This window comes from Sphaeroforma arctica (genome assembly GCF_001186125.1).
Source record: "Sphaeroforma arctica JP610 unplaced genomic scaffold supercont1.274, whole genome shotgun sequence".
Taxonomy (NCBI): domain Eukaryota; class Ichthyosporea; order Ichthyophonida; genus Sphaeroforma; species Sphaeroforma arctica.
The window spans coordinates 54,334-67,980 of record NW_014040284.1 but is presented as its reverse complement, the minus strand read 5'-3'; the positions used below and the strand labels follow the sequence as shown (position 1 = coordinate 67,980).

The following is a 13,647-nucleotide window of genomic DNA, read 5'->3' as shown; positions in this document are numbered from 1 at the left end:
TTCGTTTAATTATCTATGTAGCCCTATAGCTTTCTGTCTAAGAAGTATCTATGTGTATATTCGTATGTATATATGTATGCATGTATGCATGTATGTATGTATGTAAGTACGTATGCATGTATTTAAGTACGAATATATATATATATATATAGGTATATATCAATATAAATGTGTGTGTGTATTTAGGTATGTACATATATATATATATATATATATATATATATATATATATATATATATATATATATATATATATATATATGTATATGTTTATATAGATAGATAGATATATATATATATATATGTGTGTGTGTGTGTGTGTGTGTCATATATATGTTATATATATTATATATAGTATATATATGCATCTTTACATACATACATACAAACATACATACAGACGTACACTCACATATACATTCATTTACATACACTAACATACATACGTACATACATACACATATAAATATACACTTACATACATATGTAAATATATATTTTCCTGTATACATACACATATACATATATACATTGATAAATACATACATATATACGTACATACATCCATAAATACATACATATACACATCCACACACCTATATATATATACACACACACATATATTTATATGTATGTATGTATATATGTATGTATGTATGTTAAATATATATGTATAGTATATATATATATACATATATATATTTGTATGTACACACACACACCTATATATATATATGAGTGTGTGTGTATTGTTTTTAAACTTATAAACAATTATATATATATATATATATATATATATGTTATACGCCTGCAGGGATATTTATTTACATATTTACATAGACATGTTTATATAAATATTTCTGTAAGTATGGCTGTATATCGATCTATGTAACATATTCAGAGTGTAGATGGTGGAGTGAAAGAGGAGGACGATGAGGAGGATCCATATGAAGTGGCAGTGAAACAGTCGGGATGCGAAACTGAGCACTACGATCTCATGGACTGCATGGGAGAAGGCGACTGGCGCAAGTGCCAAGATAAAGTATATGATACAACAATTACGGATTTTTCGCGGAATGCGATGTACTCGCTGTATGCTGCTCTATATTGACTTTTAGCCTCATGTTATGCACACATTTTTTTGTATCCATCTTAAGAACTTATCATATTCAAAGATACACGACGCACACGATATGCATAATATAAATAATGTTATAATAAATATATATATATATATATATATATACAATATATATATATACTTGTACTTATATTTATATATATATATATATATATATATATATGTATCTATGTATATATATATATATATCTATCTATGTATGTATCTATGTGTATGTGTATGTATATGTATACACACACACATATATATATATATATAACTATATATATATAGACATATATATATATATATATATATATATAAACACACACACATATATATATATATATATATATAATACTTTACATATATAGTATATTGTTATATTCTGTACCTGTTTACAAACACGCACGCATACGGATACCTACGGTATAGTATTTGATGCCTACATCTTTATTTTTATTAAAACATATAACCGTACACGTTGATAAGCACGTAGCAATTTGAGATTTGTGACATCAAACGCAGCTTGTTTGAAATATTTGCCCTCAAATATACTTAATTTTAGCTTTTATCAGATTTGTCCAAATGGTATCACTATGCCTACATACACTGTATATTTTAAAACCCTAAATAAAACGCTCAGTCATAGTCATTGCCTAACGAAATTCCCCACCGACTGGTATGTACTTACACATCGTGTGTGTACAATAACACGCAGCACCACTGAGCGTTCCAGTCATGAACACGTAGCATATTCTTTAACTTTTGTATTTGCACAAACCCGTTTGAGTGTAAAACTTGCAGAGTAACCCATAAGTGGGGGATTGGTCATATCGAAGTCTTCTAATTGAGTTCAATATTGTTACCATTAAATACAGGTCAAAGCTTTCAAGATATGCTACGACACGCATAAGAAGAAGGCAATGTAATGATACTTAGTAGCCACAGCAAGGCGAAGTGTGCATAAATATGAAAAGTTGAGTTATCTGCGATACTACATATTCTGAAAATACATAGCCATGGCCCTCTGGACTGCTGGAGGCTGGCGTCGGGCGTCTAAAATTCCGTTCGAAACTACGTGTCTCTGAGACTCTGGCAGTCTGGGCCTCTGGGGCAGGGTGCTGCATAAATATTTTCGATAGAATTTGTGTTTCGTTTGTTTTTTTTTAACAAAATGATAAATATTTATAAATAGTTCTGGAGTCCAACATTTATTGGAAAGTTTTAAACATGAACAAATCAATTTTATATGTAAATATAAAATTTAGTCTTCCAAACTTCTAAACTTCCAAAAAAAATTGTTTATGACGCAAAAGTGTATATATATAAATATTTAAGTCAGACTGTCAGAATTGATGAGACTTCAGACTTCAGACTTCAGAATTCAGAATTTCCTACTGTCAAGTGCCAAATGTTAGAGTGACACCAATGACCATAATCCATACCCTTCTGGAAATTGAACAGTCAGACAGTCACAGCCTTGTTGTGGGCATGGCCTACACCAGCTGCACAGGCCACAGGGGCCCAGGGCGCGCCTGAGCGCAAGGAGCGCATAAAAGCCATAGCGGGTTGCGGCACAGGCCATAGACGGCACCGCGTCGACCGCGGCAGTCGGCACTCGGCACAGCTGACGGACAAGTAACAACCTGACGATTGTCGTGATCGTCATTCGTCATTCGACAATTCGTCACACACTGCACATTGTACAACAGTGGGAATGGATTTATGACGACACGAAAAATTTCAGAATTTTAACAGACTGCCATTCAATTTTAAACGCACTTCTGTATGGATGAATTGTATTTTAAGCGAATCAGATAATAGTAAACTAAATCATTGGCGAATAATTGTATGTAATACACTATACTGCATAGTTGCTAAGGAGAACAGAGCAACCCGAAGAAAAGCTAATCCCATGATTCGTGTGCAACTACTAAGGAATGTTTTACTCTCAATCACGTTTAAGCGCGTTTGATTGGCGATAGTACAAAAAGCCAATATTTTTTAATTTTGTTCGGACAATGACAGTCTGACACATTGACATTTGACAACTATGGATGAAATTTTGAAGGACTAGGTTACTAAGTATGTATGTATTTATGAACCAGTGCTTCATCATCAAATTATAACATTTGATCATTGATGTATTTCAATGTGGAATGGAGTCGATAGACTGACAAGAGAGAGCAAATAGGAAAAGCTGTCTAAACAGCAATTATATCCCCCTATGAATGTGCTTGCATATTTGTGATATGCATTTTGTCATATTAGCCGCTTTTGCCAACAACTTTGAACAAATTGTATAATAAACAGTATTTCTCCCGCTTCCTGTGCATTCATATTCTCTCTATCTCTCTACCAGTCGTGTTTAGAATATTTGATAAATTTCAGTGAAGAATCATGATTAAAGTTGCAACATTCGCGTTGGCGTGCTTCGTAGCCGTATCAGCGGGCTCTGTCAAGCTGCAAACTCCCACTGAAGAGTTAGTGATGAAACAGCCTGCGACTGGTAAGCCCTACTATGCAAGCTGAGGCTTTTGAGTAAGATTTGAATCCGGGTATGTCACACCGCATCTAAATGTTAACTCTCTTGAACTTTCTGTACGGCAGCCTGTTTGAGATTTATTCCTCATTATATATGTAGATGTCTCCAACGAGTATATAGATATATATATATATATACATATATATATATATATATATATATATATATATATATATATATCTCTATCTATCCATCTATATCTATCTATCTATCTATATATATATGTATATATGTATATATGTATATATGTATATATATATATATATATATATATATATATATATATATATATAATATTGTTGTTTCAGCATATGTTTTGACCCGGTACTCGTTATCATTTATTAACAATCAACTAACTAGCTCCGGAAGATCAAGTGTACCACCACACTCGCGGTAGCGAGTTTTACCATCCAAAGGGCCACACAAAGCACGAAGATTACCACTCGCATTTGCCCCAAGAATACACCGAGAAGCACGAGTTACCAACCAATTTTAACTGGGGAAATATCAATGGGCGCTCGATGTTGACCAAACCTCTCAATCAGCACATTCCCCAGTACTGCGGCTCCTGCTGGTAAGTTGGTGTAGGTCGTGGTGAAATTAGTTGTTACCCCTTTTTTTGTGATATGCGATTTCTCAGCGTAGCTCCGTTCATAAACCCCTTGTTTCATCTTGGCGGCCTAGTCACTGTTTAATTACCATGTAATCTACCCGATATCACCTAGCTTATATACAAAACTTGATTTTCAGGGCTCACGGAGCTATGTCTTCGTTTGCTGACCGCATTAAGATTGCTCGCGATGCTAAGGGTAGTGACATTAACCTCGCAATCCAGTTCATCCTCAATTGTGGTACCGATGTGGGTATGTAGCTCTTGCTACATTTTGGTGTGCATATTTACATTTTTGCCTTTGATACACCAGTTGTCGTTTGTTATTGTTCTGCCTTTCTAATCGTACTTCTGTGCTGTGACTGAGGTTTGCCACTCGTTTGTCTGTTTACTAGCTGTTTTGGGTGTATAGCCTATGGCTTACAACATCGCCCATGAATCCCTGTGCCTTATGCCTAACGATTACAATCATTTTTTCAATGCGTACAGCGGGTAGTTGCCATGGTGGTTCACACACCGGAGCGTACAACTTTGTTAAGAACTACGCCAAGCACATTCCCTATGATACTTGTCTACAGTACGAGGCGTGTTCTGCCGAGTCAACTGAGGGCACCTGCAAAGATCGTGACTTCACTTGCACTGGTGCCAATACCTGCCGCACGTGCTCCACGTTCACGGTAGGTTTGGAATATCGGCCGTTTGTACCACGCACATTTAAATGCCTATCACTTATATATATATACATATATTACGAAATTAGTTTGTGCCTCTGGATGATAAAAAAAACTTAATGTTCAAAGATTGTCTGATGGATTAGATTCAGTTTTTATGTTCGCCCTTACTCTATTCGCTGCTACTTACAATAGGTGGTAGTCTGTTTTTTAATCGTTGCTATCTAACTGTCTCTAGTCCTGGTGCCCCATTTTACTCGGGCAGAGGTGTTTGGCTGGAGTTATAATACGTTCGAGTTTATTGCATACTTTTTCTTGGTAATTGTTATGTATTTTATATGTAAATAGAACATCTGCAGCCCACTTACTCTGCTTTACTTACTACACAGGCATACGGTGGGTTCTGCTCGGAGGTAGATAGATATCCTAATGCAACTATCGCCGAGTACGGTAACGTTGTCGGCGAATACAACATGATGGCTGAGATTTACCGCAGGTATGCTTAATCAATATATTTCTTGTAAATGTACGGGGTATTCATCTGTCATGACTTTTCCTCAGCTGTGTTTAATATGCGGTAAGTGTGCTCAAATCACTAAGATAATCTGCTATTTTGTACTGTAGAGGACCTATCGCATGTGGAATCGATGCCAGTCCCGTGGACAACTACAAGGGCGGTATTGTGGACAATACAAGTGCTAAGAGCATCAACCACATAATAAGTGTAGTTGGATGGGGTGTCGACAAGAAGACTGACACACCTTACTGGATCGTCAGAAACTCTTGGGTATGTATTTGAATAGCTTGTGTCAGCAGACTTGCTTTACATATATATATGTGTGTGTGTGTGTTTGTATGGAAATGTCTATATATTTATGTGCATGTGCGTGTGTTCTATATCGATAAGAGATTGATTCGTCATAGAGATGGCCGGTGAGCATGTAACAGATCTTCTCTGGTCAGAAGTATCAATGGTATTCGGTTCCATATTTAGTACAATTGGGCCCTGTTGCCCGGCAACATGGATTATAGGAGAAAAAATCCCCTTTTTTTATCGTCTACTTTTCAGCCTCGGTTTATCGTTGGATTTGGTTTTCGAAGAGCGTCGGCACTGGTACTCGACTACTCTTGCATCCCTATATGTTTTAGGATCTGCCTATCATTCCTTATCATGCGCTGGTAGCTGCTGAGATAGTCATATTTTCACAAACGAGGCACTCATGGCGAATATATATATATATATATCGTTCCTAATTAATTATTGTAGGGAGAGTACTGGGGTGAGATGGGTTACTTCCGCGTAAAGCGTGGCGAGAACCAACTTGCTATTGAGTCAAGCTGTGCTTGGGCCACACCCGGAACCTGGACTGAGATGAACTTCCGTAAGTTGATCATTTCGTTTCAATGGTGGTATTATTATTTTTGTTCGTTGAAGCCTGCAGCTTTATATTGTCTAGTACCGCAACATGCTATTCGCGCACTGGCTTGATACCATACAGAGAAGAAGTCATTTGTGTCTGTGGGCAGATTCGAGGCATTGGTTAGTCGATACGAACTAACCGATCATGCCAACATATATAGATTCGAATGATGGCTTCCAGTCGCTAAACCCTATAAACCCTTTATATATAGCTTGTTATGAGGATGGCTCCAACTGCGTCAGTCACAAGAAGTACGAAGATCCCTCCAAGAAGTACCACAAGGACGAGTAAGTGAAGTGAGGGAACGGCTACCGGCCCGCAGACGGGCTGTGAGCCGTAGCTGGTGTATGTATTTCTAGCAAGGCCTATAGACCAATTAGCTCTGGTAAGGTCTGTGAACCGTATCTGACCTATGTAGTATTATCCCCAAAAACCCCCCGACTGAAATATTCACGGAAAGTAAAGGTCGACGAGCACATAAGCAGTGACTATACGAACTGTATGTAGTTCTAACAAAATAATTAAATGAAAATGACTGAAATATCCACGGTACATAGATGTCAACGAAAACGTAGGCAGGGACACGATCAGCAGTGGGTAACTTTGTAACTATAATGGACGCGATTCGTCATGACATCTACCGAGGGCAGTTATGTTGTACCGAGAACCATACTTAACTCGAACAAGAACCAGCTGACAGTCATTCGACAAATTAACTGGGTTAGAGCTAGGGTTTTCTTATCGATAAGGCGCAGTGAATTGTTGAGCGCTCTTCCCGTGTAGCTAAATATCATTGCGGTGACGCCTGAGTACTATATCTCAGCTTGTCGAAGCTATGGCTCGGAACGCGTATTTCAATTGTCATTCTGACTTCGACATTGCTGGACTCTCTTTTTATTATAAACCTATCATAAAGGTGGCTAATATCTCCACCTTTGGTATTTCAGGGCAAATCTGATGACTTCTCTCTAAACAGACGTCCGACGAGTGAGGGCTATTAGAGAGACCCTTATTGAACGCGGCGTGTAAATGCAATATGAATGTGAGAATACTAGAAAAACGAAGTCGTATAGTCGTACTAGTGTTATCTTGATGTTCTGGGCTCCATACTCAGATACATATCAACAATTAGAAAAGAAAAAATCACACCCGTACATCGAGCAACCTCACTTCAGCTTGAAATAGACGCCCTCCGTCTCAATTTGGGCTGCTTCTCGCAGGATAATATTTATCAACGTTCAAAGGTTCGAATTATTAGGAACCCTTTTCGTGGTTCGTACTATGGTTATCGGCGAGTGATACCCGTGCAGTATTGGAGTATTCTATGTTGCACAACTAACTGTGACTCTAAATTATTTATTGTAATGCGCCATATCATAGAAGCATACGGAAGGGGTATCCGCCGTTTTTTGTCCGCCGATAAAAGAATATCTCAAAGCTGCCAGTTTGATTTCGAGTGACAAAAAATGCACGTACGATGGTTTAATAGCGCAATAAAGGCTAATATGTGTATATTTCAACCATGTGATTAAGTATACGTCCCTGTTTGTATATCTGAATCGAAACACGTATGTGCTTTAAAGTCCACCGGCTACGTTGAAGAGTTGATGATAGAGACAAAGAATAAGTTCAGCCGGCGCCTGCACCCCCGTATCTCGCATTTAATACTCGCAGTCTCTGATACGATCCCCAAGTAACGAATATTTACTAAAAAAAACCCCTCGATAGTTGAGGAGATAGACTCGTACGACTCATGGAGCAGATATCAAGCGCAAAAAGCGTGAAAAGAAACTAAGTGTATCTACGTTCATATAATTCAAATTGCATATCCGAAATATATACCAATATATATATATATATGCCCGCCCACACAAGACTCTACAAGCATCACTTGAATATACAACAACTTGGCAGCTTGCTCACAGCAATCATGCGCGACATATATCAAACACCGACATACACCGATCATGAGTACTATACTACAATACACATACCTCATCAGCAACAGTATGATAAAGAGAAGGAAAGTAATCCGAGATCCTATGGGTCCCACGAAGTTTGGGTCATGCTTGGGCGCCGATAGCAGCGCCACTGTCACGAAGGCAATCCCAGAGTCTGTGGGTTGTTCGGGAGTAAGAAAGCAGCTGACTAAATAACGATACAGATGCATTGTATCGTCATGAATGAGGGTATAGGCATACGTACCCACGGTACGCAAGTCCCAGTCAAACACGCCAGTTCATGTACGCGCTACCACTTTTGTTCGGTTGAAATTATGCACAGATAGCCCATAGTTGCACTTGATGCAGATTGCAATTGATGCAGATATTTCACAGCCACAATCTAAAATAGACGCTTCATACATGAAAGGCGCGAATAGCTTATACCGTTAATCCTCATTTACACACTTGTCTATTTTGATATCAATCTCGTATCATACATTTGCTGGACTGAATTACTTTTATCTCGTACAAAAGATGAACATTTGCTCCAAATATCACGATTGTAACACGCATTTGATCACATCCTCGTACTCCTACACACACATTCGAACCCTCATAATCTGAACACCCCACACTCAAATCTATCCTCGTACTCTGAACACTACACACACACTATATCCTCCTTCTCCGATCACTACACAAATATACATATCCCCCTACTCTTGAAAACACTTACTTATCATTCCTACTATGAAAGCCTCAGTCAAAGTTTGCCCCCTCATGCCGCCGACAACGAACGAAACTCGTCCTTCCTGGGTTATATGCATCGCTCCCATTCCCCGAATAGTGCACCACATAAAGCCGCTGGTGAACACCACACAGGCAAAGCACACGGCCCACATACAGAAGGATGTCATCTGTGTTTGATTTTACAGGTGTTTTTGTTTCTAATATGTATATATTGGTGAAGATTGAGTGTGACAGGAGACAATAACTGCAACACGTGCAGCCACAGGTGAATACCACGCAGGCAAAGCATACAGAATTAAGCAATATGCATTAGCGTATATACATAATATATATATATATGTGTGTGTGTGTGTGTGTGTGTGTTTGGAAACTGAGTACGAGAGTAAACGAAATTGCACCATATGTAGCCGAAGATGAGCACCACACAAGATATGCATATGACTCGAATACAAAGAAATACCTAGTCAATTGGTGCTTGTAAAGATATGCCACCATTGTGTATCTATGAGGAATGAGTGTGACTCACGAATGTTGCACAACACGTAGCGCTTGAGAACCCCCTAGCACGAGACGCGCAAGGGTCACATGCAGGCATGTCATCTGTGTTTGTGTTGCCATATGTATAAAGCACTATTATGGTCCATATGGGTTGAATATGACAGTAGATACAATTTGCACCACGTGTTGCCACTAGCCCGCAAGCAGAGATGAACCAGTTGTATATTTATTTACACACTAATGCGCACTTTATGTAGGTGTGCAACAGTATATGCAACCATTGGTATATGGGCAAGCGTATGCCAGACCTTAGTTGCACAACACGTAGCAGCTGGGCCGACCGAGTGAGGTCACCACAAACATGGCATAGAAGATACAGGAGAGTACACAGAAGATTTGTAGTCATCCACGTCTTCAGCTCTCTCGAGCTGTCAGCACGAGCAGATATATACACGCGTACCCATATGTGAAGTGTATGCAGAGTGGCACGCGTGCGCTAATATATGTACTCGACAGATAAAACAACCTTGGCTCATAACCTATCAACCAGAAGTCAGGATCGTCCGGCTCCGCCACAATTATCAACGGTATTAAGAACTTAAGTGGGTCAACGTGCAGTACAAAATCGTCAGAGAATACTCAGACCACAGCGCCAATATGTACACGCGGTACATAGCTGTATCATTCAATAAGACTCTCCCATGCTTGGTATAAACGCATATGAGAACCCTTGGTCAGAAAGCATACATCGGATCAGATGCGAACAGTGACACGATCATTAAAAAAACCCGCTACACGTTGATTGCACGCGCCCCTGCACGTCTGTAGGGTGTTCCATGGTGGCATGCGGCGCTTATACATCCTATGCATTCCACAGACTAAACGAGTACACAAGAATGACATATATATGTATATATGCCACATACCACTGATCTATCCTATGCATTCCACAGAATAAACGAGTACACAAGAATGGCATATATATATATATGCCTCATACCACTGATCTTTGACTATTCCATCTTCGGCGCACCGCCTTCACGTCCATGCGCTGTGTGGCCCAGAAAAGCAGAGCTCCAAATCCCGTGACATACATCAGAGTCTTCAGATACAAGTAAGATTCACGTACTTTCGTAACCACCCAATCCGTAGCTGTCGGGGGCACGTAGAGATCGCGTGCATGACCCGTTCTCAGTATCAGCCATGCTGCCATGGATTGCGCGGTGATGCCTACCACACCGATGGGTCCGAGGTCGGCATAGGTCTGCTCTCGTAACGCTATGCGCGTGTAGTGTACGGTGTTGGGATTACACATAATCGCACAAATGTGTTTGTTCTGTGAAGATACGATGGGCATGAACAGCTGTGGTTCTGGTTGTTCTGATATGAATCTATGTTAAAGCTATGGCATGAAAGGTACGATGGGCAGCGCGTAACAAGCACTGGTGTCGCGCTATCGATAAACACGCACTGCTACTATGGCGACTGCAGTTTCGAATAAAAGTGCTGAGTCTGAAAGTGGTTTGATACTTCATTTTGCTGAGGTACACGTATGACTCGGGGCGTAATACATAAAAAGGACGGTGCTTAGAATCAATTCAATGCCTACGTTAGTACAATACTAACTCTCAACAACTCTAGAATAGTGCACGAGCAAGCCGGGCACTACTCTTGAGTACAAGCAGCAGATAGACACACGTGCTTGCGCGCAGTAGGAAACAAGGTATACTACTTGTAAGCTCCTTTCCATTTCGCACATACTCACCTGGAAAGACAGCGATAGTACCCAATTGCCTGATGCCTAAGCTGGTAAATGCCTTCGAGCTAGTTTTGATGTCCATCCATAGGAAGTGAATATGTGTTCCTTCGACAATAAAAGACTCATCGTCCTGAATATCGATATCGCTGCAATAATATTTCCGAGCACGTCATTGAGTTCACAAGTGATACAAAGATATACTAACAACACAGAACGATTCTCAGAGCTGCTCTATGTCGAGTCAGAAATGTTGATATAGACTATGGCCACGGGCGATAACAATCGATTTGAGGATCTATCAAATGTCTTAAATGCGATTTGCCCATACTGGCACGATCGTGTGGTTTGGTACATCTTAGTAGGTACATGTAAATCATTGAAGTGCTGTCATCAGCATATAGAATTTACGTACACGCCATCGAAAACGGCGGTTAGTTTCCTACTTGGTTAGATTGCTACATACTGTTATCTAATTTGCAGTACCGAATTGCTTTTTGGCCATGACGTTGGAAGTCGTACGGCAATTTTTGAAACTACTTAGACTGAAAAAAAATACAAGTAATTTCACAAATATACGACTGCTGAGACGTAGGTAAATTCAACATACGAGTTTAAGTCGTTATCGCACAGTCGTTAATTCAACTAAAACTGCACGTGTTAAATTCGTCTCTTGAATCAAAAAAAAACGAGATATATATATATATATATTATACATAATGTTTACATATATATGTATATGTATATATATATACATATATGCGATTTTTCTCTTTACATTATCTCTTACCTTTTGTGTTAGCTGCCCTAGTTATCGTACATTTATTAGCATTGCATGATGATGGAAATAATTTTATATATATATAATGTTTATATATATATATGTGTGTGTGTGAATGTGTGTGTGTGCATATGTGTGTGTGTGTATACAGATATATATATATATTACAAATAAATATAAAATAAATATTACAAATAATTATAATATAAATATGGTATGTATATAATATAAATATAAATATAAATATATATAAATATATACATACATACATATATATAAATATATATAAATACATACATATATATACATACATATACATATACATGTATATATATATATATGCGTGTGTATGTGTGTCCTCTGTTATGTGTGTTCTGCGTTCTGCTATGTGAGTGTGTATATGTATTTTCAATATTTAACCAGGAAGTATTGGCGGACAATATGTCTGTGGCAGACTCAGAGTCTATATACGGAGTCGAATTGTCCGTTCATGCGGAGAATCATATCGGGAGAACGAGCCAAAACCAAAGGAAAACAGTTTGTCACGAACACAGGTGATACTCAGTTTCGAGAATATCGCTTGTGTTCTTGACATACTTTTTCCCTCTAGTTTTGACGGTCTCTCCCGACTCGATTCTCGCGTAGAACTCAGTGCCCTCTACAGACATACTATCCGCCTATAACTGCTGTTCAAATATTGATAAATATATAAAATAAACACAAACACATAAGCAATATATATATATATATATGTATGCATGTGTGTATATACATGTATATATATAAATATATATATGAATATATATGTCTATATATATATATTAGTTATATAAACATGGTATGTCTATATAATATAAATATAAATATATATGTGTGTGTGTATATATATATATACATGTATATATATATAGATATATAGATAGATAGATTAATAGATATATATATATATGCGTATGTATGTGTGTCCTCTGTTGTGTGAGTTCTGCGTTCTGCTATGTGTGTGTGTATGTGTATGTATTTTTTAATATTTAACCAGGATGTATTGGCGGATAGTATATCTGAGGCAGACTCAGAGTTCTATGCCAATATCCGGAGTCGAATTGTCTGTTCATGCGGAGAATCAAATCGGGAGAACGCGCCAAAACCAAAGGCAAACAGTTTGTCACAAACACAAGTGATATACAGTTTCAAGAATATCGCTTGTGTTCTTGACATGCTTTTTGGCTCTGGTTTTGACGATCTCTCCCGACTCGATCCTCGCGTTCAACTCAGAGCTCTCTACAGACATATTATCTGCCAATAGATGCTGTTAAGATATTGAAGAAAAGAAAAAAATTACAATCACACACACAATATATATATATATAAATGCATGTATAAAAGTATATATATATATATATATATATCTTAAATATATATATATTAAAAACTATATGCTTATGGTATGTCTATATAATATAGATATTAATATTTATATATATTTATATATAGATATATATATATATAAATACACACACGCACACACACACACACAATATATATATATATA

At 37.9% G+C, this 13,647-nt stretch overlaps 2 protein-coding genes across 2 annotated transcripts; one reads left to right on the top strand and one right to left on the bottom strand.

The window, feature by feature from the left end:
• The first annotated feature begins 3,362 nt into the window (after positions 1–3,362).
• On the top strand, positions 3,363–6,909 carry SARC_04702 (cathepsin X). Its single transcript, XM_014301458.1, has 8 exons — positions 3,363–3,632; positions 4,029–4,242; positions 4,419–4,531; positions 4,768–4,955; positions 5,339–5,445; positions 5,574–5,736; positions 6,217–6,331; positions 6,582–6,909. Exons 1-8 carry the CDS (start codon positions 3,524–3,526, stop codon positions 6,659–6,661), a joined length of 1,089 nt encoding a protein of 362 aa, XP_014156933.1. The 5' UTR covers positions 3,363–3,523; the 3' UTR covers positions 6,662–6,909.
• A 667-nt stretch (positions 6,910–7,576) lies between these two features.
• SARC_04701 (hypothetical protein) lies at positions 7,577–13,386 on the bottom strand (the record flags this gene model as incomplete). The annotated part of the gene is made up of 5 exons (XM_014301457.1): positions 7,577–7,808; positions 8,365–8,485; positions 9,050–9,230; positions 10,562–10,897; positions 13,282–13,386. The coding sequence occupies 5 exons, from the start codon at positions 13,384–13,386 to the stop codon at positions 7,745–7,747; spliced, it is 807 nt and encodes a 268-aa protein (XP_014156932.1). The 3' UTR covers positions 7,577–7,744.
• Positions 13,387–13,647: the final 261 nt, after the last annotated feature.